The sequence below is a fragment of the Oncorhynchus mykiss genome, chromosome 20 (assembly GCF_013265735.2).
Source record: "Oncorhynchus mykiss isolate Arlee chromosome 20, USDA_OmykA_1.1, whole genome shotgun sequence".
Taxonomy (NCBI): Eukaryota; Metazoa; Chordata; class Actinopteri; order Salmoniformes; family Salmonidae; genus Oncorhynchus; species Oncorhynchus mykiss.
This window is the reverse complement of record NC_048584.1, coordinates 46,157,294-46,177,835: the sequence shown is the minus strand read 5'-3', so window position 1 is coordinate 46,177,835 and position 20,542 is coordinate 46,157,294. Positions and strand designations below refer to the sequence as shown.

Below are 20,542 nucleotides of genomic sequence, written 5' to 3'. Positions count from 1 at the left end.
GTATTATATTTGTACTTGAGCTTGTGTCCTCAAAAGTGACTACACCTCAGCAATGTATTTTACCAGAAAAGTGAACGTTTTACCTTTCTGTGAGTATGCAGCATTACTAGTTATTGTTCATGGCTCTCTCATGATAAATAATTACTTTTGGGGATTACATAGATTACATGTAGTTACATTAAACTGGTTTTAAGTAAGGGAAAAGCAAAAGGGTGGATAGGTGTTTAACCAAAAGGTTGCATGTTTGAATCTCATCACAAACAACTTTAGCAACATTGCAACTACTTAACGTGTTAGCTAACCCTTCACCTAACCTTAACGTGTTAGCTAACCCTTCACCTAACCTTAACGTGTTAGCTAACCCTTCACCTAACCTTAACGTGTTAGCTAACCCTTCACCTAACCTTAATGTGTTAGCTAACCCTTCACCTAACCTTAACGTGTTAGCTAACCCTTCACCTAACCTTAACGTGTTAGCTAACCCTTCACCTAACCTTAACGTGTTAGCTAACCCTTCACCTAACCTTAACGTGTTAGCTAACCCTTCACCTAACCTTAACGTGTTAGCTAACCCTTCACCTAACCTTAACGTGTTAGCTAACCCTTCACCTAACCTTAACGTGTTAGCTAACCCTTCACCTAACCTTAACGTGTTAGCTAACCCTTCACCTAACCTTAACGTGTTAGCTAACCCTTCACCTAACCTTAACGTGTTAGCTAACCCTTCACCTAACCTTAACGTGTTAGCTAACCCTTCATCTAACCTCAACGTGTTAGCTAACCCTTCATCTAACCTTAACGTGTTAGCTAACCCTTCATCTAACCCTAACCTTTTAACCTAACTCCTAACCCCTAGAGTTAACATTAGCCAGCCAGCTAACATTAGCCACCTAGCCAACGTTTGGTCACAACAAATTGTAATTTGTAACTTAACATACGTTTTGCAAATATGTAACATATTGTACATTTTGTAAATTCATAACATATTGCACAAATTGCAATTCGTAACTAATTGTACGAATTGCAATTTGTAACACATCATACAAATTGTAATTTGTAATGAAATGGATGATGAACCATCCACAAATGAATGCATACCATACGAAACGTAACATATCATACTACATGGATTGTCTCGGATTTACAAATTGAATAATACGAAATGCTCTGAGACCCCGTTGGTGGAATAGGCATATGTCCAATTGGACGAGGACTCCTTATAAGTCAATTTAGAAAAAGCAACACCGTATCCAATAATGATTCCATGGTAAGATATTTTTAAATACATTTTTGTCATGGAAACTTTGTCAAATTGTGTTGCTTTATTCTGTCGATATCATTATGAATAACATAGGCTACGGCGGGAATATTGCCTTCAAGGCTTTACTTCCCATGGAGAAAGTCTCCTTGCCCCGCCAGTTTCTTTTCGCTGTGTTCTATCCCCAGACCCCTCTGTCACCCAGATTCACTGGTCACCGCCTCCCAGTAGTGTTTCTAGACAAGGGGTTTGACAGTCAGAGCAGTCAAGTAGTCAGTCAGCCGACACAACAGTAGGTCTTTGTTACTGACCTTATCCTCTGTCTCTGTATTGGGACTCTGGTGCCCTGACTGGGTTCAATGTCTAGTGACTGTCTAATTAAGGCAAAATGGCAGGCCCATGCAGTTCTAAGTCCTTGTCCTACATGGTTTAGAGCCACTTACTGTCGTCGGGCAGATCAAACCAACCAGCTGTCTGATCACCAGACCTAGACTCATGACCTCATATCCCATGGCAGGACACAACCTAGTCTCAGAGCAATTCGTATTGTTCTGTACTTAAATTGGTTAAGGTTAGGAGTTAGGTTAAAGGGTTAAGGTTAGTGTAAGAGGAAGGGTTAGCTGAAAGGCTTAAGGTTAGGGGTAGCTAACATGCTAAGTATTTGCAAAGTAGCAAAAAAGTAGTAAGTAGTTGAAAAGTTGCTAATTAGCTAAAATACTAAGGTAGCCCGTGATGAGATTCAAACACTAAACGTTCTCATTATCCTTTCATATCTGCGTAAAAACTGTTAAATGTAACTAAATGTACTTTTTTAAAATTAATCTATGTAATCCCCCAAAATACTTATTTATCATGACAGCGACATAAACAATAACTAGTAATGTTGCATACTCCAAGAAAGGTCAAAATAGTTCTACATTGCTGAGGTGCAGTCACTTTAAAGAAACAAGTTTAAGTACACAGTACAAATATGATAAAAATATGAAATGTTTTATATAATGTTTTTCTATTCAACAAACCTATATGAATAAGGCTTGACATGACTTACAGTTGAAGTCGGAAGTTTACATAAACTTATGTTGGAGTCATTAAAACTAGTTTTTCAACCACTCCACAAATTTCTTGTTAACAAACTATTGTTTTAGCAAATCGGTTAGGACATCTACTTTGTGCATGACACAAGTAATTTTTCCATTAATTGTTTACAGACAGATTATTTCACTTATAATTCACTGTATCACAATTCCAGTGGGTCAGAAGTTTACATACACTAACTTTACTGTGCATTTTAACAGCTGGGAAAATTCCAGAAAATGATGTCATGGCTTTACCAGACTGATGTAAAGTCTACTTTAGACCCCCAGACAGGTGTAAAGTCTACTTTAGACTCCCAGACAGGTGTAGTCTACTTTAGATTACCAGACAGGTGTAAAGTCTACTTTAGATTACCAGACAGGTGTAAAGCCTACTTTAGATTACCAGACTGATGTAAAGTCTATTTTAGATTACCAGACAGGTGTAAAGGCTACTTTAGATTATCAGACTGATGTAAAGTCTACTTTAGATTACCAGACAGGTGTAAAGTCTACTTTAGATTATCAGACTGATGTAAAGTCTACTTTAGACCCCCAGACAGGTGTAGTCTACTTTAGATTACCAGACAGGTGTAAAGTCTACTTTAGATTACCAGACAGGTGTAAAGTCTACTTTAGATTACCAGACAGGTGTAAAGCCTACTTTAGATTACCAGACAGGTGTAAAGCCTACTTTAGACTCCCAGACAGGTGTAAAGCCTACTTTAGATTACCAAACAGGTGTAAAGTCTACTTTAGATTACCAGACAGGTGTAAAGTCTACTTTAGATTACCAGACAGGTGTAAAGTCTACTTTAGATTACCAGACAGGTGTAAAGCCTACTTTAGATTACCAGACAGGTGTAAAGTCTACTTTAGATTACCAGACAGGTGTAAAGTCTACTTTAGACTCCCAGACAGGTGTAAAGTCTACTTTAGATTACCAGACAGGTGTAAAGCCTACTTTAGATTACCAGACAGGTGTAAAGTCTACTTTAGATTACCAGACAGGTGTAAAGTCTACTTTAGACTCCCAGACAGGTGTAAAGCCTACTTTAGATTACCAGACAGGTGTAAAGCCTACTTTAGATTACCAGACAGGTGTAAAGTCTACTTTAGACTCCCAGACAGGTGTGAAGTCTACTTTAGACTCCCAGACAGGTGTAAAGCCTACTTTAGATTACCAGACAGGTGTAAAGTCTACTTTAGACTTTAGATAGTGATAGAGGAGAGACCCAGCCTCACACACACAATAATGCCTGAGAGTGTCATCATCACAACACATTTTGAACTTTATTGAAAAATACTAAATTAAGAGTGACATTTTACATGCTATAACTTAACGACCTTCAGATTGGGATTGACCGTTTGGCACAGCAGAGATTGTGACGACACTGATCCGATTCAGAACAAACAGCAATGAACAATGTTTGGAATGAAACAACAGTTGACACCAAATACCATAACAAACGCATTATCCAGACCAACATCAGATGTCACCACAGAACAATAACAAACCAGGGTATAACGTTGTGGAACTTTCAGATAGAAATGTACTTTGTAGAACAAACATGCCTCTTGAACATCCAGAAAAAGGAATCATCACATCTTTATAGATTTCTATCTGCAAAGTTCCACAACATTTTGCCTACTGAACATGACCCTGACTGCGTAACAGGGCTCGGGGTGAAGTTTCCCCTAGGTACAGACCACGCCCATCATTTAACCCTACCCCTTTCCAGATCATTACACCCCACCTCCACCATTAAACCCCACCCCCATCGCTAGGCCATTCCTTCGTCCTGGTCCATCATGGCTGTCCTGCTGGAGAAGACGTCAGCCAGCATGTGTTTGGGGATCTCTGACCCCCGCACCTTCAGGGTATAGCAGGCATCCTCCACCTTGGACAGGCTCTGTCTCAGCGTGTGGAGCTTCTTACTGACCTGGGATAGATCAATTCATTAAATTAGCCAATCAATCAATCACAAAATGTACTGCCCCAGCCACCCACACACAGACAGAGTGAGCAGCTTCTTACTGACCTCATACGGACCAGTGTTACCGATGTAGGAGAAACCATCGTGGATCTGACGCAGGAACATGGACACCTGGGATAGAGAAATCAGATGGATTTATAAAGCACTTTCTACATGAGGAGTTGTCACAGTGTTTTACAGTGACAACAATATCTAGATCCAGTCTGTCTGTCAGACAGCCTTTTTACATCAGTAGTTGTCTGTGATTTTACATCAGTAGTTGTCTGTGTTTTTACAGTGACGAGGCTTACAAAAGTCTGGTAACTTTACCAAAATTCCCAGAAATCCTTCTTGGATTATTCCTGGATTTCATGCTTATTCCCTCCCGAGTCTGGGAATACGCTAACAGGAATTTCTGAAAAAAAAAAATTGCAATCCTAACACAGATACAGGAATATGCTGACCTGGAAGGGCGTGTCCATGTCCCCGTTCCCCACGCTACTGATACACATCCTCATCAGCTCACCTGTCAGGTCGGCCACGCCCAACAGGTAGTCTGTAGGGGTCACCTGAAAGGTCAGCACTTGGGGGGTTCCCATTGGCTGCTGGCTCTCTGGGGTGTCCTATAGGTCAGAGGTGAGTCACGGTTAGTTAGTGACTATACTTTCACATTCCTCATCATTATTCTGTCAGTAGTACCATGCAGTCTGTCGTCCCTGAGGAACACTATGATACACTGACTGACTGTAGAGAGGAAAGAGCAAGCAGCAGATCATCTTCATATTGACAAACTTGGCTAAATACACAATAACTTGGCTAACTGTACAATAACTTGGCTAAATACACAATAACTTGGCTGTATACACAATAACTTGGCTATATACACAATACCTTGGCTAAATACACAATAACTTGGCTGTATACACAATAACTTGGCTAACTGTACAATAACTTGGCTATATACACAATAACTTGGCTAGATACACAATAACCTGGCTATATACACAATAACTTGGCTAGATACACAATAACTTGGCTATATACACAATAACTTGGCTAGATACACAATAACTTGGCTATATACACAATAACTTGGCTAAATGCACAATAACTTGGGCTCCCAAGTGGCACAGCGATCTAAGGCACTCCATCTCAGTGCTTGAGGCGTCACTACAGACACCTTGGTTCGATTACAGGCTGTATCACAACCGGCCTTGATTGGGAGTCCCATTGGGCAGCGCACAATTGACCCAACGTCGTCCGGGTTTGGCCAGTGTAGGCCGTCTTGGTCAATAAGAATTTGTTCTTAACAGACTTGCTAAGTTAAATAAAGGTCAAATATATTATAAACATTTTTATTTTTTTTACTCAAAAGTCGTCTTTATTCTCGCTCAAAAAACGTATGTGTTTTATTTGTCAAATTGTCATGTTTAGTTTCTAAATGTCTGCGCAAGAGTGACGGTTTGCCGCGAGAGAGTAACGGTGAATGTGATTGTATGTTAATTATTTGACAAGGCTACTCGTATTTGACATTGTGTTGTTATTTCTCTGAGCACTAGATGGTTTCATTTTTATTTGTTTTGGGCTACTCAGGCGAGAAAGAAAACTCACCCAAATGTATAGCCTCATTGGAAAATATAAATAAACTGTTTGAATTTTTATTTTATTTTAAAGAAAACCCCTTGAATGAGTGTTCTAAAACTATTGACCTGTAGTGTATCTCCACCAGAAGGACATATACAGTTATCATAATTTACAATGACTTAGCCCAAGTAGTTGCTAAATCCGGGTTGACCGTTGGCAGTAATGTGTCAACCATATCCAGACACTATATCAGGTTATTGGTATGCAGCTAGCATACTATGATTCATTATAATGTTCATGGTTCTTCCATGTCTATTCACTCAGTGCATGTGTCTCAATGTTCTTCTCTCTGATATAAGGGTCAGCTAATATCAAGAATTGTGATATGATCCAGTCCACCTTTAGTGTAGCATGTTCATACCTCAGGCTCCTTGACGAAGACCAGCTTGGTGTTAATCTCCTCCAGGCTGATGAGAGTACGATGTCTGATGAAGTGATGGAACGACACAGCCTCCACGTACTCCTGGATACCTGAGGGAGGGAGGGAGGGAACAATGATCATTGACTACATAACATGTATCCACCTGAAGACACCCACTGACTCATGACTGTCCATCCCTGGCTAAACTAAACAGAATATGACATCAAGGTTCTAGAGTCTAAAGCCAGCAGGCCTCTAAACAGGAACTACAACATGATCATTAACCTTGGAACAGAACCGTTACCAGAACCACAGAGGAATGACATGATGAATAACATTTAAACGATACCTGAAGGAAAGGCTGAGGGAAGCCCACTGGAACGAGCTGAGAGGGGAAACGATACCTGAAGGAAAGGCTGAGGAAAGCCCATTGGAACGAGCTGAGGGGAAACGATACCTGAAGGAAAAGCTGAGGGAAGCCCATTGGAACGAGCTGAGGGGAAACGATACCTGAAGGAAAGGCTGAGGGAAGCCCACTGGAACGAGCTGAGAGGGGAAACGATACCTGAAGGAAAGGCTGAGGGAAGCCCATTGGAACGAGCTGAGGGGAAACGATACCTGAAGGAAAAGCTGAGGGAAGCCCATTGGAACGAGCTGAGAGGGGAAACGATACCTGAAGGAAAGGCTGAGGGAAGCCCACTGGAACGAGCTGAGAGGGGAAACGATACCTGAAGGAAAGGCTGAGGGAAGCCCATTGGAACGAGCTGAGGGGAAACGATACCTGAAGGAAAAGCTGAGGGAAGCCCACTGGAACGAGCTGAGAGGGGAAACGATACCTGAAGGAAAGGCTGAGGGAAGCCCATTGGAACGAGCTGAGGGGAAACGATACCTGAAGGAAAGGCTGAGGGAAGCCCATTGGAACGAGCTGAGAGGGGAAACGATACCTGAAGGAAAGGCTGAGGGAAGCCCATTGGAACGAGCTGAGAGGGGAAACGATACCTGAAGGAAAGGCTGAGGGAAGCCCATTGGAACGAGCTGAGAGGGGAAACGATACCTGAAGGAAAGGCTGAGGGAAGGCCATTGGAACGAGCTGAGGGGAAACGATACCTGAAGGAAAGGCTGAGGGAAGCCCATTGGAACGAGCTGAGGGGAAACGATACCTGAAGGAAAGGCTGAGGGAAGCCCATTGGAACGAGCTGAGAGGAAACGATACCTGAAGGAAAGTCTTCTGTCCCTAATTATAAACAAGTTATCATCGAATAGGCATTGATTAAATGTTCAATATCCTCACCCACGTGGAAATTCTATAAGAGTAATATATCTATATATGCCAATGATGTGATGATCCGACCGCATTCTGTCCCCTATCAACACTTATTTTCAACTTCTGGCAGTGGGAATGACATAAGAAAGTAGTCAAGATGGCTTGAATGAGCCTCCACCATGTATATCTAGTATCAGCTACATTTATGCCTTTACTAGACTATGGGTATATTTTATATATGAATGCTTCTTCCGCTCAGTGTTTGAGATCAATTGACACCATTTACCATGGCACTTTGATATTTATTTTAAACTGCAAAACCCTTACACACCACTGCACTTTGTATACCAGGGTTGGCTGGCCTTCTCTAGTCACGCGTAGGCTCAGTCACTGGTATATTTTCATTTACAAAGCCATTTTGGGTTTACTACCTTTTTATTTGTGCATTTTTATTGTTCAGAAATGTGTTGGGTACTTTCTTCGTTCGCTGGACTTTATCCTGCTAACTGTTCCAAATGTCCCAACTGAATTTGGTAAAAGGGCTTTAATGTCCTCTGCGCCATCGTCTTGGAACGCCTTACAAAATACTTTTAAACTGGAAGAACTTGTCCCGATTGGTGCTTTTAAATCACTGACGAATGATCTTGAGACTGATTCCCTGACCTGTCAATGTTTTTAATTTGCTGTTTTTGATTTTGTTATACTCTTGTGAATTATATGGTTTTTACCAGATTACTTGTAGTTTTTCATTTTGTTTGTCTGTAATTTTTGTAATGACTTGGTGCTGCCTATCTTGGCCAGGACACTCTTGAAAAATAGATTTTAAATCTCAATGAGCCCTTCCAGGTTAAATAAAGGTTTAATAAAGAAATTATAATAATAAAATCTCAGGATAATAAACCTCCCTATATCCACTAGCTCCAATATATCCATGACATTTGTGATTTCCTTTAAGTGCCCGAGGGTGATAGTTTGTAGTGTGATTTCCTTCAGTCCATTGATTTATTTAAAACCGTATTTTAATCTCCCACCATAATAATAGAGTATTGATGGTAGGTTTCATAAATAATTATATACACTGCCGGTCAAACATATTTTAGTGATTGTAGTGGGTGTCCTTCTCATATTGTAGTGGGTGTGTCTATATCATATTGAGTCTGGTCTTCATTCACAAAATCAGGAGGTTAACTGGAAACCGGAGGACTGCGTGTCCTGCCGTTGTATCCTCTGTGTCCGTCCGTCCGTCTGTCCGTCCGTACCTGGTGTGAAGGCTCTATGGAACTGGTGCAGGTCCTCTCCTCTGAGCTCCTCAGCAATCATTCTGATGTTCAGTCTCACTCCATCCAGCTTCAGATCAGCTTCTGTGAGGACCTCCTCCACATCTGGGACACTGCAGGGAGAATACATTCACATCAGGCTAGTCCATCTACTGTTAGGACAATACATTCACATCAGGATAGTCCATCTACTGTTAGGACAATACATTCACATCAGGATAGTCCATCTACTGTTAGGACAATACATTCACATCAGGCTAGTCCATCTACTGTTAGGACAATACATTCACATCAGGCTAGTCCATCTACTGTTAGGACAATACATTCACATCAGGCTAGTCCATCTACTGTTAGGACAATACATTCACATCAGGCTAGTCCATCTACTGTTAGGACAATACATTCACATCAGGCTAGTCCATCTACTGTTAGGACAATACATTCACATCAGGCTAGACCATCTACTGTTAGGACAATACATTCACATCAGGCTAGTCCATCTACTGTTAGGACAATACATTCACATCAGGATAGTCCATCTACTGTTAGGACAATACATTCACATCAGGCTAGTCCATCTACTGTTAGGACAATACATTCACATCAGGCTAGTCCATCTACTGTTAGGACAATACATTCACATCAGGATAGTCCATCTACTGTTAGGACAATACATTCACATCAGGCTAGTCCATCTACTGTTAGGACAATACATTCACATCAGGCTAGTCCATCTACTGTTAGGACAATACATTCACATCAGGCTAGTCCATCTACTGTTAGGACAATACATTCACATCAGGCTAGTCCATCTACTGTTAGGACAATACATTCACATCAGGCTAGTCCATCTACTGTTAGGACAATACATTCACATCAGGCTAGTCCATCTACTGTTAGGACAATACATTCACATCAGGATAGTCCATCTACTGTTGGGACAATACATTCACATCAGGCTAGTCCATCTACTGTTAGGACAATACATTCACATCAGGATAGTCCATCTACTGTTGGGACAATACATTCACATCAGGCTAGTCCATCTACTGTTAGGACAATACATTCACATCAGGCTAGTCCATCTACTGTTAGGACAATACATTCACATCAGGCTAGTCCATCTACTGTTAGGACAATACATTCACATCAGGATAGTCCATCTACTGTTAGGACAATACATTCACATCAGGCTAGTCCATCTACTGTTAGGACAATACATTCACATCAGGCTAGTCCATCTACTGTTAGGACAATACATTCACATCAGGCTAGTCCATCTACTGTTAGGACAATACATTCACATCAGGCTAGACCATCTACTGTTAGGACAATACATTCACATCAGGCTAGTCCATCTACTGTTAGGACAATACATTCACATCAGGCTAGACCATCTACTGTTAGGACAATACATTCACATCAGGCTAGACCATCTACTGTTAGGACAATACATTCACATCAGGATAGTCCATCTACTGTTAGGACAATACATTCACATCAGGCTAGTCCATCTACTGTTAGGACAATACATTCACATCAGGCTAGTCCATCTACTGTTAGGACAATACATTCACATCAGGCTAGTCCATCTACTGTTAGGACAATACATTCACATCAGGCTAGTCCATCTACTGTTAGGACAATACATTCACATCAGGCTAGTCCATCTACTGTTAGGACAATACATTCACATCAGGCTAGTCCATCTACTGTTAGGACAATACATTCACATCAGGCTAGTCGACCTACTGGTGGGTTCTTATAGGATGGACATGACATTTAAAGGAGCAACTTGCAGAAATCACTCCGCCATTTCCTGCTTGCTAAATTTCGAATAGCTAGCCTAATTTCAGGTTGTGACAAAACAAGCAAGTGTAGTGTAGAGAATCATTGTACCATCTAAACCGCTGTGAAATATATTTTCTATAAGCAAAAATATTTTATTTTCAGCTGTTTGATGCTGGTGTACAAAACCGAAAGTAAATACACATGGTTAGCAGATGTTATTGGTCACATGGTTAGCAGATGTTAATGGTCACATGGTTAGCAAATGTTACTGGTCACATACACATGGTTAGCAGATGTTAATGGTCACATGGTTATCAGATGTTAATGGTCACATGGTTAGCAGATGTTATTGGTCACATGGTTAGCAGGTGTTAATGGTCACATACACATGGTTAGCAGATGTTAATGGTCACATGGTTAGCAGATGTTACTGGTCACATACACATGGTTAGCAGATGTTAATGGTCACATGGTTAGCAGATGTTATTGGTCACATACACATGGTTAGCAGATGTTAATGGTCACATGGTTATCAGATGTTAATGGTCACATGGTTAGCAGATGTTATTGGTCACATGGTTAGCAGATGTTAATGGTCACATGGTTAGCAGATGTTACTGGTCACATACACATGGTTAGCAGATGTTAATGGTCACATGGTTAGCAGGTGTTAATGGTCACATGGTTAGCAGATGTTAATGGTCACATGGTTAGCAGATGTTAATGGTCACATGGTTAGCAGATGTTATTGGTCACATGGTTAGCAGATGTTAATGGTTACATGGTTAGTAGATGTTACTGGTCACATACACATGGTTAGCAGATGTTAATGGTCACATGGTTAGCAGATGTTAATGGTCACATACACATGGTTAGCAGATGTTAATGGTCACATGGTTAGCAGATGTTAATGGTCACATGGTTAGCAGATGTTAATGATCACATGGTTAGCAGATGTTATTGGTCACATGGTTAGCAGATGTTATTGGTCACATACACATGGTTATCAGATGTTATTGGTCACATACACATGGTTAGCAGATGTTAATGGTCACATGGTTAGCAGATTTTATTGGTCACATGGTTAGCAGATGTTAATGGTCACATGGTTAGCAGATGTTAATGGTCACATGGTTAGCAGATGTTATTGGTCACATGGTTAGCAGATGTTAATGGTCACATGGTTAGCAGATGTTAATGGTCACATACACATGGTTAGCAGATGTTAATGGTCACATGGTTAGCAGATGTTAATGGTCACATGGTTAGCAGATGTTATTGGTCACATACACATGGTTATCAGATGTTAATGGTCACATGGTTAGCAGATGTTAATGGTCACATGGTTAGCAGATGTTAATGCGAGTGTAGCGAAATGCTTGTGCTTCTAGTTCCAACCGTGCAGTAATATCTAACAAGTAATCTAACAATTTCACAACAAATACCTTATACACACAAGTGTAAAGGAATGAATAAGAATATGAACATAAAAATATATGAATGAGCGATGGCCGAACGGCATAGGCAAGATGCAGTAGATGGTATCGAGTACAGTATATACATATGAGAGGAGTAATGTAGGGTTTGTAAACAAAGTGGCATAGTTTAAAGTGGCTAGTGATACATGTATTACATAAAGATGCAGTAGATGATATAGAGTACAGTATATACATATGAGATGAGTAATGTAGGGTATGTAAAAATTATATTGTTTAAACAATGGCATAGTTTAAAGTGGCTAGTGATACATTTATTACATCCAATTTTTCCAATATTAAAGTGGCTAGAGATTTGAGTCAGTATGTGGGCAGCAGCCACTCAGTGTTAGTGGTGGCTGTTTAACAGTCTGATGGCCTTGAGATAGAAGCTGTTAATACTTCCGGCGCCGACAGAGATGGCCGCGTCGCTTCGCGTTCCTAGGAAACTATGCAGTTTTTTGTTTTTTTTACGTGTTATTTCTTACATTGGTAACCCAGGTCATCTTAGGTTTCATTACATACAGTCCAGAAGAACTACTGAACATAAGAGCAGCGTCAACTCACCATCAGTACGACCAAGAATATGACTTTCGCGAAGCGGATCCTGTGTTCTGCCTTTCACCCAGGACAACGGAATGGATCCCAGCCGGCGACCCCCCCCAAAAAAAACGACTTCGTAAAAGGGGGAAACGAAGCGGTCTTCTGGTCAGACTCCGGAGACGGGCACATCGTGCACCACTCCCTAGCATTCTCCTCGCCAATGTCCAGTCTCTTGACAACAAGGTTGATGAAATCCGAGCAAGGGTAGCATTTCAGAGGGACATCAGAGACTGTAACGTTCTTTGCTTCACGGAAACATGGCTCACTGGAGAGACGCTATCGGAGTCGGTGCAGCCAGCTGGTTTCTCCACGCATCGCGCCGACAGAAACAAACATCTTTCTGGTAAGAAGAGGGGCGGGGGCGTATGCTTCATGGTTAACGTGACGTGGTGTGGCCACAACAACATACAGGAACTCAAGTCCTTCTGTTCACCTGATTTAGAATTCCTCACAATCAAATGTCGACCGCATTATCTACAATGGGAATTCTCTTCGATTATAATCACAGCCGTATATATCCCCCCCCCCAAGCAGACACATCGATGGCTCTGAACGAACTTTATGTGACTCTGCAAACTGGAATCCATATATCCGGAGGCTGCATTCATTGTAGCTGGGGATTTTAACAAGGCTAATCTGAAAACAAGACTCCCTAAATTTTATCAGCATATCGATTGCGCAACCAGGGCTGGAAAAACCTTGGATCATTGCTATTCCAACCTCCGCGACGCATATAAGGCCCTGCCCCGCTCTCCTTTCGGAAAAGCTGATCACGACTCCATTTTGTTGATCCCTGCCTACAGACAGAAACTAAAACAAGAAGCTCCCGCGCTGAGGTCTGTTCAACGCTGGTCCGACCAAGCTGATTCCACACTCCAAGACTGCTTTCATCACGTGGACTGGGAAATGTTTCGTATTGCGTCAGACAACAACATTGACGAATTCGCTGATTCAGTGAGCGAGTTCATTAGAACGTGCGTTGAAGATGTCGTTCCCATAGCAACGATTAAAACATTCCCAAACCAGAAATCGTGGATTGATGGCAGCATTCGCGTGAAACTGAAAGCGCGAACCACTGCTTTTAATCAGGGCAAGGTGACCGGAAACATGACCGAATACAAACAGTGTAACTATTCCCTCCGCAAGGCAATCAAACAAGCTAAGCGTCAGTATAGAGACAAAGTAGAATCTCAATTCAACGGCTCAGACACAAGAGGTATGTGGCAGGGTCTACAGTCAATCACGGATTACAAAAAGAAAACCAGCCCCGTCACGGACCAGGATGTCTTGCTCCCAGGCAGACTAAATAACTTTTTTGCCCGCTTTGAGGACAATACAGTGCCACTGACACGGCCCGCAACTAAAACATGCGGACTCTCCTTCACTGCAGCCGACGTGAGGAAAACATTTAAACGTGTTAACCCTCGCAAGGCTGCAGGCCCAGACGGCATCCCCAGCCGCGCCCTCAGAGCATGCGCAGACCAGCTGGCTGGTGTGTTTACGGACATATTCAATCAATCCATATCCCAGTCTGTTGTTCCCACATGCTTCAAGAGGGCCACCATTGTTCCTGTTCCCAAGAAAGCTAAGGTAACTGAGCTAAACGACTACCGCCCCGTAGCACTCACTTCCGTCATCATGAAGTGCTTTGAGAGACTAGTCAAGGACCATATCACCTCCACCCTACCTGACACCCTAGACCCACTCCAATTTGCTTACCGCCCAAATAGGTCCACAGACGATGCAATCTCAACCACACTGCACACTGCCCTAACCCATCTGGACAAGAGGAATACCTATGTGAGAATGCTGTTCATCGACTACAGCTCGGCATTTAACACCATAGTGCCCTCCAAGCTCGTCATCAAGCTCGAGACCTTGGGTCTCGACCTCGCCCTGTGCAACTGGGTACTGGACTTCCTGACGGGCCGCCCCCAGGTGGTGAGGGTAGGCAACAACATCTCCACCCCGCTGATCCTCAACACTGGGACCCCACAAGGGTGCGTTCTGAGCCCTCTCCTGTACTCCCTGTTCACCCACGACTGCGTGACCACGCACGCCTCCAACTCAATCATCAAGTTTGCGGACGACACAACAGTGGTAGGCTTGATTACCAACAACGACGAGACGGCCTACAGGGAGGAGGTGAGGGCCCTCGGAGTGTGGTGTCAGGAAAATAACCTCACACTCAACGTCAACAAAACTAAGGAGATGATTGTGGACTTCAGGAAACAGCAGAGGGAACACCCCCCTATCCACATCGATGGAACAGTAGTGGAGAGGGTAGTAAGTTAAGTTCCTCGGCGTACACATCACAGACAAACTGAATTGGTCCACCCACACAGACAGCATCGTTCAACCTCAGGAGGCTGAAGAAATTCGGCTTGTCACCAAAAGCACTCACAAACCTACAGATGCACAATCGAGAGCATCCTGTCGGGCTGTATCACCGCCTGGTACGGCAACTGCTCCGCCCACAACCGTAAGGCTCTCCAGAGGGTAGTGAGGTCTGCACAACGCATCACCGGGGGCAAACTACCTGCCCTCCAGGACACCTACACCATCCGATGTCACAGGAAGGCCATAAAGATCATCAAGGACAACAACCACCGAGACACTGCCTGTTCACCCCGCTATCATCCAGAAGGCGAGGTCAGTACAGGTGCATCAAAGCTGGGACAGAGAGACTGAAAAACAGCTTCTATCTCAAGGCCATCAGACTGTTAAACAGCCACCACTAACATTGAGTGGCTGCTGCCAACACACTGACTCAACTCCAGCCACTTTAATAATGGGAATTGATGGGAAATGATATATCACTAGCCACTTTAAACAATGCTACCTAATATAATGTTTACATACCCTACATTATTCATCTCATATGTATACGTATATACTGTACTCTATATCATCTACTGCATCTTTATGTAATACATGTATCACTAGCCACTTTAAACTAGGCCACTTTGTTTATATACTCATCTCATATGTATATACTGTACTCGATACCATCTACTGTATCTAGCCTATGCCGCTCTGTACCATCACTCATTCATATATCTTTATCTACATATTCTTTATCCCCTTACACTTGTGTCTATAAGGTAGTAGTTTTGGAATTGTTAGCTAGATTACTTGTTGGTTATTACTGCATTGTCGGAACTAGAAGCACAAGCATTTCGCTACTCTCGCATCTGCTAACCATGTGTATGTGACAAAAAATATATATATATATATTTTGATTTGATTTGATTTTAAACCACTTATTAGACTCACTTTCAATGAGAATGATAGATCTGTAACTCACATTTCTACGTGCATTTGGTCAGGTCACCAAAACAGCAACACATTGCAGCTTTAATCAATGCATCCACAAACATTTATTAGAAAAATAAACCTAGATGATATTTAACACTGCATTTGAAAACCATTAGAAGTGGCCAACTATATGAGATTCCTTTTTTTCTTCCGCCTTGCTGCTGAGGACCCCCTTAAGGACCCTGGCAGACCACATTTTGTAGTTCAGACAATTTACCTGGTGACTCTGTGCAGTAGAAATATTGTCCTCTTGCTTTCAATGGTGATGTCTCTGCTGAGTTTGACCAGGCGCTCATGCTTGTCATGTTTGGTGTCTAGCTCCTGCTGGAACACTGGCATGGAAGAAATATCTGATTTGTAGTCGATATAAGAATATTTTGACGGTAAATACACAACGCAGAGGATGAGAGAGGACAAAAAACTAGAGTACTAATGGTCAATAGGGATTAGCCATTGGCCCAGTTGTACTGCAAGAACTTCTGATTGGTCAACCCAAGGCTAGGGTGGGGGGGGTTATAAATGGCATCATGTTCCTTAGTTCTGTGGAAAAAAGCTGAGGAGAGGGGAGACTGAATATCTACCTCCCAGCTTAACATTTATGATTTGTCCTCTCTGAATAAACCTAATTTTCTCCCCCTGATTTGCTTTGGGGATTGTGTTACTGAAGAATAACAGAAACTGCTAACAGCTACATCTCTCTCTCTACCTACCACAACTATAATGTTATGATTAGTAGGCTGCATCTCTCTCTCTACCTACCACAACTATAATGTTATGATTAGTAGGCTGCATCTCTCTCTCTACCTACCACAACTACAATGTTATGATTAGTAGGCTGCATCTCTCTCTCTACCTACCACAACTATAATGTTATGATTAGTAGGCTGCATCTCTCTCTCTACCTACCACAACTACAATGTTATGATTAGTAGGCTGCATCTCTCTCTCTACCTACCACAACTATAATGTTATGATTAGTAGGCTGCATCTCTCTCTCTACCTACCACAACTATAATGTTATGATTAGTAGGCTGCATCTCTCTCTCTACCTACCACAACTACAATGTTATGATTAGTAGGCTGCATCTCTCTCTCTACCTATCACAACTATAATGTTATGATTAGTAGGCTGCATCTCTCTCTCTACCTACCACAACTATAATGTTATGATTAGTAGGCTGCATCTCTCTCTCTACCTACCACAACTATAATGTTATGATTAGTAGGCTGCATCTCTCTCTCTACCTACCACAACTATAATGTTATGATTAGTAGGCTGCATCTCTCTCTCTACCTACCACAACTATAATGTTATGATTAGTAGTGAAGAGAGAGGGGAGGTGAAGAGGGGGAGAAAGAGGAGGTGAAGAGGGGGGAGGGGGAAGGAGTGAAGAGGGAGGAGGTGGAAGGAGTGAAGAGGAGAAGGAGGAGGTGAAGAGGGGGAGGGGGAAGGAGTGAAGAGGGAGGAGGTGGAAGGAGTGAAGAGGGGGAGAAGGAGGAGGTGAAGAGGGGGGAGGTGAAGAGGTGGAGAAAGAGGAGGTGAAGAGGGGGGAGGGGGGAGGGGGAAGGAGTGAAAAGGGAGGAGGTGGAAGGAGTGAAGAGGAGAAGGAGGAGGTGAAGAGGGGGAGGTGGAAGGAGTGAAGAGGGGGGAGGTGAAGGGGGGAGAAGGAGGAGGTGAAGTGGGAGGAGGTGAAGAGGGGGAGGTGAAGAGAGAGGAGGTGAAGAGAGAGGAGGTGAAGAGGGGCGAGGTGAAGTAGGAGGTGAAGAGGGGGGAGGTGAAGAGAGAGGAGGTGAAGAGGGGGGAGGTGAAGGGAGAGGAGGGGAAGAGGGGGGAGGTGAAGAGAGAGGAGGTGAAGAGAGAGGAGGTGAAGAGAGAGGAGGTGAAGAGGGGCGAGGTGAAGTAGGAGGAGGTGAAGAGGGGGAGGTGAAGAGAGAGGAGGTGAAGAGAGAGGAGGTGAAGAGGGGGAGGTGAAGGGAGAGGAGGGGGGAGGTGAAGAGAGAGGAGGTGAAGAGAGAGGAGGTGAAGAGGGGGGAGGTGAAGGGGGGAGAAGGAGGAGGTGAAGTGGGAGGAGATGAAGAGGGGGAGGTGAAGAGAGAGGAGGTGAAGAGGGGCGAGGTGAAGTAGGAGGAGGTGAAGAGAGAGGAGGTGAAGAGGGGCGAGGTGAAGTGGGAGGAGGTGAAGAGGGGGAGGTGAAGAGAGAGGAGGTGAAGAGAGAGGAGGTGAAGAGAGAGGAGGTGAAGAGAGAGGAGGTGAAGAGAGAGGAGGTGAAGAGAGAGGAGGTGAAGAGAGAGGAGGTGAAGAGGGGGGAGGTGAAGAGGGGGGAGGTGAAGAGAGAGGAGGTGAAGAGGGGGGAGGTGAAGAGGGGCGAGGTGAAGAGAGAGGAGGTGAAGAGAGAGGAGGTGAAGAGGGGCGAGGTGAAGAGAGAGGAGGTGAAGAGAGAGGTGAAGAGAGAGGAGGTGAAGAGGGGCGAGGTGAAAAGGTAGGGGGGGGGAGTGTACTCTGGGCTGAATGTAAATTCAGGTACCACAGAAAATGATCTAGTGGATACCTTTGAATGCAGCCATCACAGGTGATGTCAGGTTAGCTCCTGTGTCGCGGTCATCTGTTTTCTGACTTGTCTTCATCCTCCGGGGATACCCTTCACCTGAGGATGGGCGGGAGGTAGCCTAGTGGTTAGAGCGCACTGGTCTAGTAACCGAAAGGTTGCAAGATCGAAACCCCGAGCTGACAAGGTACAAATCTGTAGTTCTGCTCCTGAACAGGCAGTAAACCCACTGTTCCTAGGCCGTCATTGAAAATAATAACTTGTTCTTAACTGACTTGCCTAGTTAAATAGAAATACATAAAAAAGGAGACAGGGAGATTACAAATCAAATCAAAATCAAATGTAATTTGTCACATACACATGGTTAGCAGATGCTAATGCGAGTGTAGCGAAATGCTTGTGCTTCTAGTTCCGACAATGCAGTAATAACCAACGAGTAATCTAGCCTAACAATTCCAAAACTACTGTCTTATACACACAAGTGTAAAGGGATAAAGAATTTGTACATAAAGATATATGAATGAGTGATGGTACAGAACGGCATAGGCAAGACGCAGTAGATGGTATAGAGTACAGTATATACAGTGGGGCAAAAAAGTATTTAGTCAGCCACCAATCGTGCAAGTTCTCCCACTTAAAAAGATGAGGGAGGCCTGTAATTTTCATCATAGGTACACTTCAACTATGACAGACAAAATTAGAAAAACAAATCCAGAAAATCACATTGTAAGATTTTAGGTGAAAAGGTGAAATAAAAAAATTCCAAATTAAATTCCCATTGAAAGTCTCCGCCTCTGAATATTCCCCAAACTGTGCAACCCCAGGTATGATAAAACATGTATTTTTAGTGCTCTAATTACGTTGGTAACCAGTTTATAATAGCAATAAGGCACCTTGGGGGTTTGTGGCATATAAGGACCATATATAATACCACGGCTAAGGGCTGTATCCAGGCACTTCGCATTGCGTCCTGCTGAAGAACAGCCCTTAGCCGTGGTATATTGGCCATATACCACACCTCCTTGGTCCTTATTACTTAAAAATACCACAGCTTTCAGCCAATCAGAATTCAGGGTTCAAACCACTAGGTTTATAATTTACATTATAAACGGTATTACAAAACATTTATTTTTACTGGTTTAATTACGTTGGTAACCAGTTTATATTAGCAATAAGGCACCTCGGTAGTTTGTTGTACTTGACCAATATTCCACGGCTAAGGGCTGTATCCAGGCACTCCGCGTTGCGTGATGCGTAAGAAAGTATATTGTCCATCTACCACACCCCATTGGGGCTTATTGCATAAATATAGCGAGTGTAGGCTTTATGGAACAAACGTGATTAGCTAGCTAGCTATGTGAATTCCACATGTGGAGCTGCATTGATGCGAAATTAGGAGTCCGCAGTTTTTGTCCCGTATCAAATCCAGAGCATTGCGACTATACACATCATACATAATGTTAATAATGAATTTGATTACCTTCCCGCTTGCTCATAACTTCTATATAATCGTATTATCGTACAAGAATATTCTTATTTTACAGTTACCTAGCTAGCAGCATTTGATTACAACCTGAAGTGACTGTTTATTTGTGATTGTGTGCAAGTTGAAGAAGCATGATACCGATGTAAATCGCCTTAACCATTAGAGTTATTTTGATTCATCAAATATATTTTCAGAAGAACAGAAGCATACTGAAAAAATACTGAAAAACTCTACACAATGTTTGCATTATTTTATATAATGTAGAATAGTAAACACAAAGCTTTGTTGTATTCGAATATTCCGGCATTCCTAGGCAAACCCCCTTCTTTTGTAGCGATGCATTCTGGGAAATGTAGTTTCTGGTAGACCAGCCGAGGTGTCCGTGATGATCCGTTTAAAAAAAAATGTATTTGTCAACTTTTGTTCAAAATAGATAGGCTACATAAGCATCATTGCCATTTGCCTATAGC

The 20,542-nt window shown here is 42.7% G+C and overlaps 1 protein-coding gene across 6 annotated transcripts; it reads right to left on the bottom strand.

Moving 5' to 3' along the window:
- Positions 1–3,587: 3,587 nt before the first annotated feature.
- On the bottom strand, positions 3,588–20,202 carry tsnax (translin-associated factor X). Of its 6 annotated transcripts, none has more exons than XM_021576663.2 (8): positions 20,067–20,202; positions 18,590–18,685; positions 16,258–16,372; positions 8,836–8,966; positions 6,313–6,422; positions 4,772–4,930; positions 4,374–4,439; positions 3,588–4,274 (listed from the first exon to the last, which is right to left on the bottom strand). In XM_021576663.2, the coding sequence occupies exons 1-8, from the start codon at positions 20,080–20,082 to the stop codon at positions 4,116–4,118; spliced, it is 852 nt and encodes a 283-aa protein (XP_021432338.1). In that variant the 5' UTR covers positions 20,083–20,202; the 3' UTR covers positions 3,588–4,115. The 6 variants fall into 6 exon arrangements, with proteins under 6 accessions (XP_021432338.1, XP_021432339.1, XP_021432342.1 ...); XM_021576664.2 differs by having other exon boundaries at positions 20,135–20,181; XM_021576667.2 differs by lacking the exon at positions 20,067–20,202 and adding an exon at positions 19,767–20,047 and having other exon boundaries at positions 4,834–4,930.
- Positions 20,203–20,542: the final 340 nt, after the last annotated feature.

Excerpts from the sequence above, each read along its gene's own strand:
- tsnax (XM_021576662.2), bottom strand. The coding sequence starts at position 19,875 with ATGGGGTGTGGTAGATGGACAATATACTTTCTTACGCATCACGCAACG. Across the intron at positions 6,423-8,835 it reads CCATAGAGCCTTCACACCAG|GTATCCAGGAGTACGTGGAG; the intron begins GTACGGACGGAC and ends TCCCTCCCTCAG. Across the intron at positions 4,275-4,373 it reads GTAACACTGGTCCGTATGAG|GTCAGTAAGAAGCTCCACAC; the intron begins GTCAGTAAGAAG and ends GATCTATCCCAG.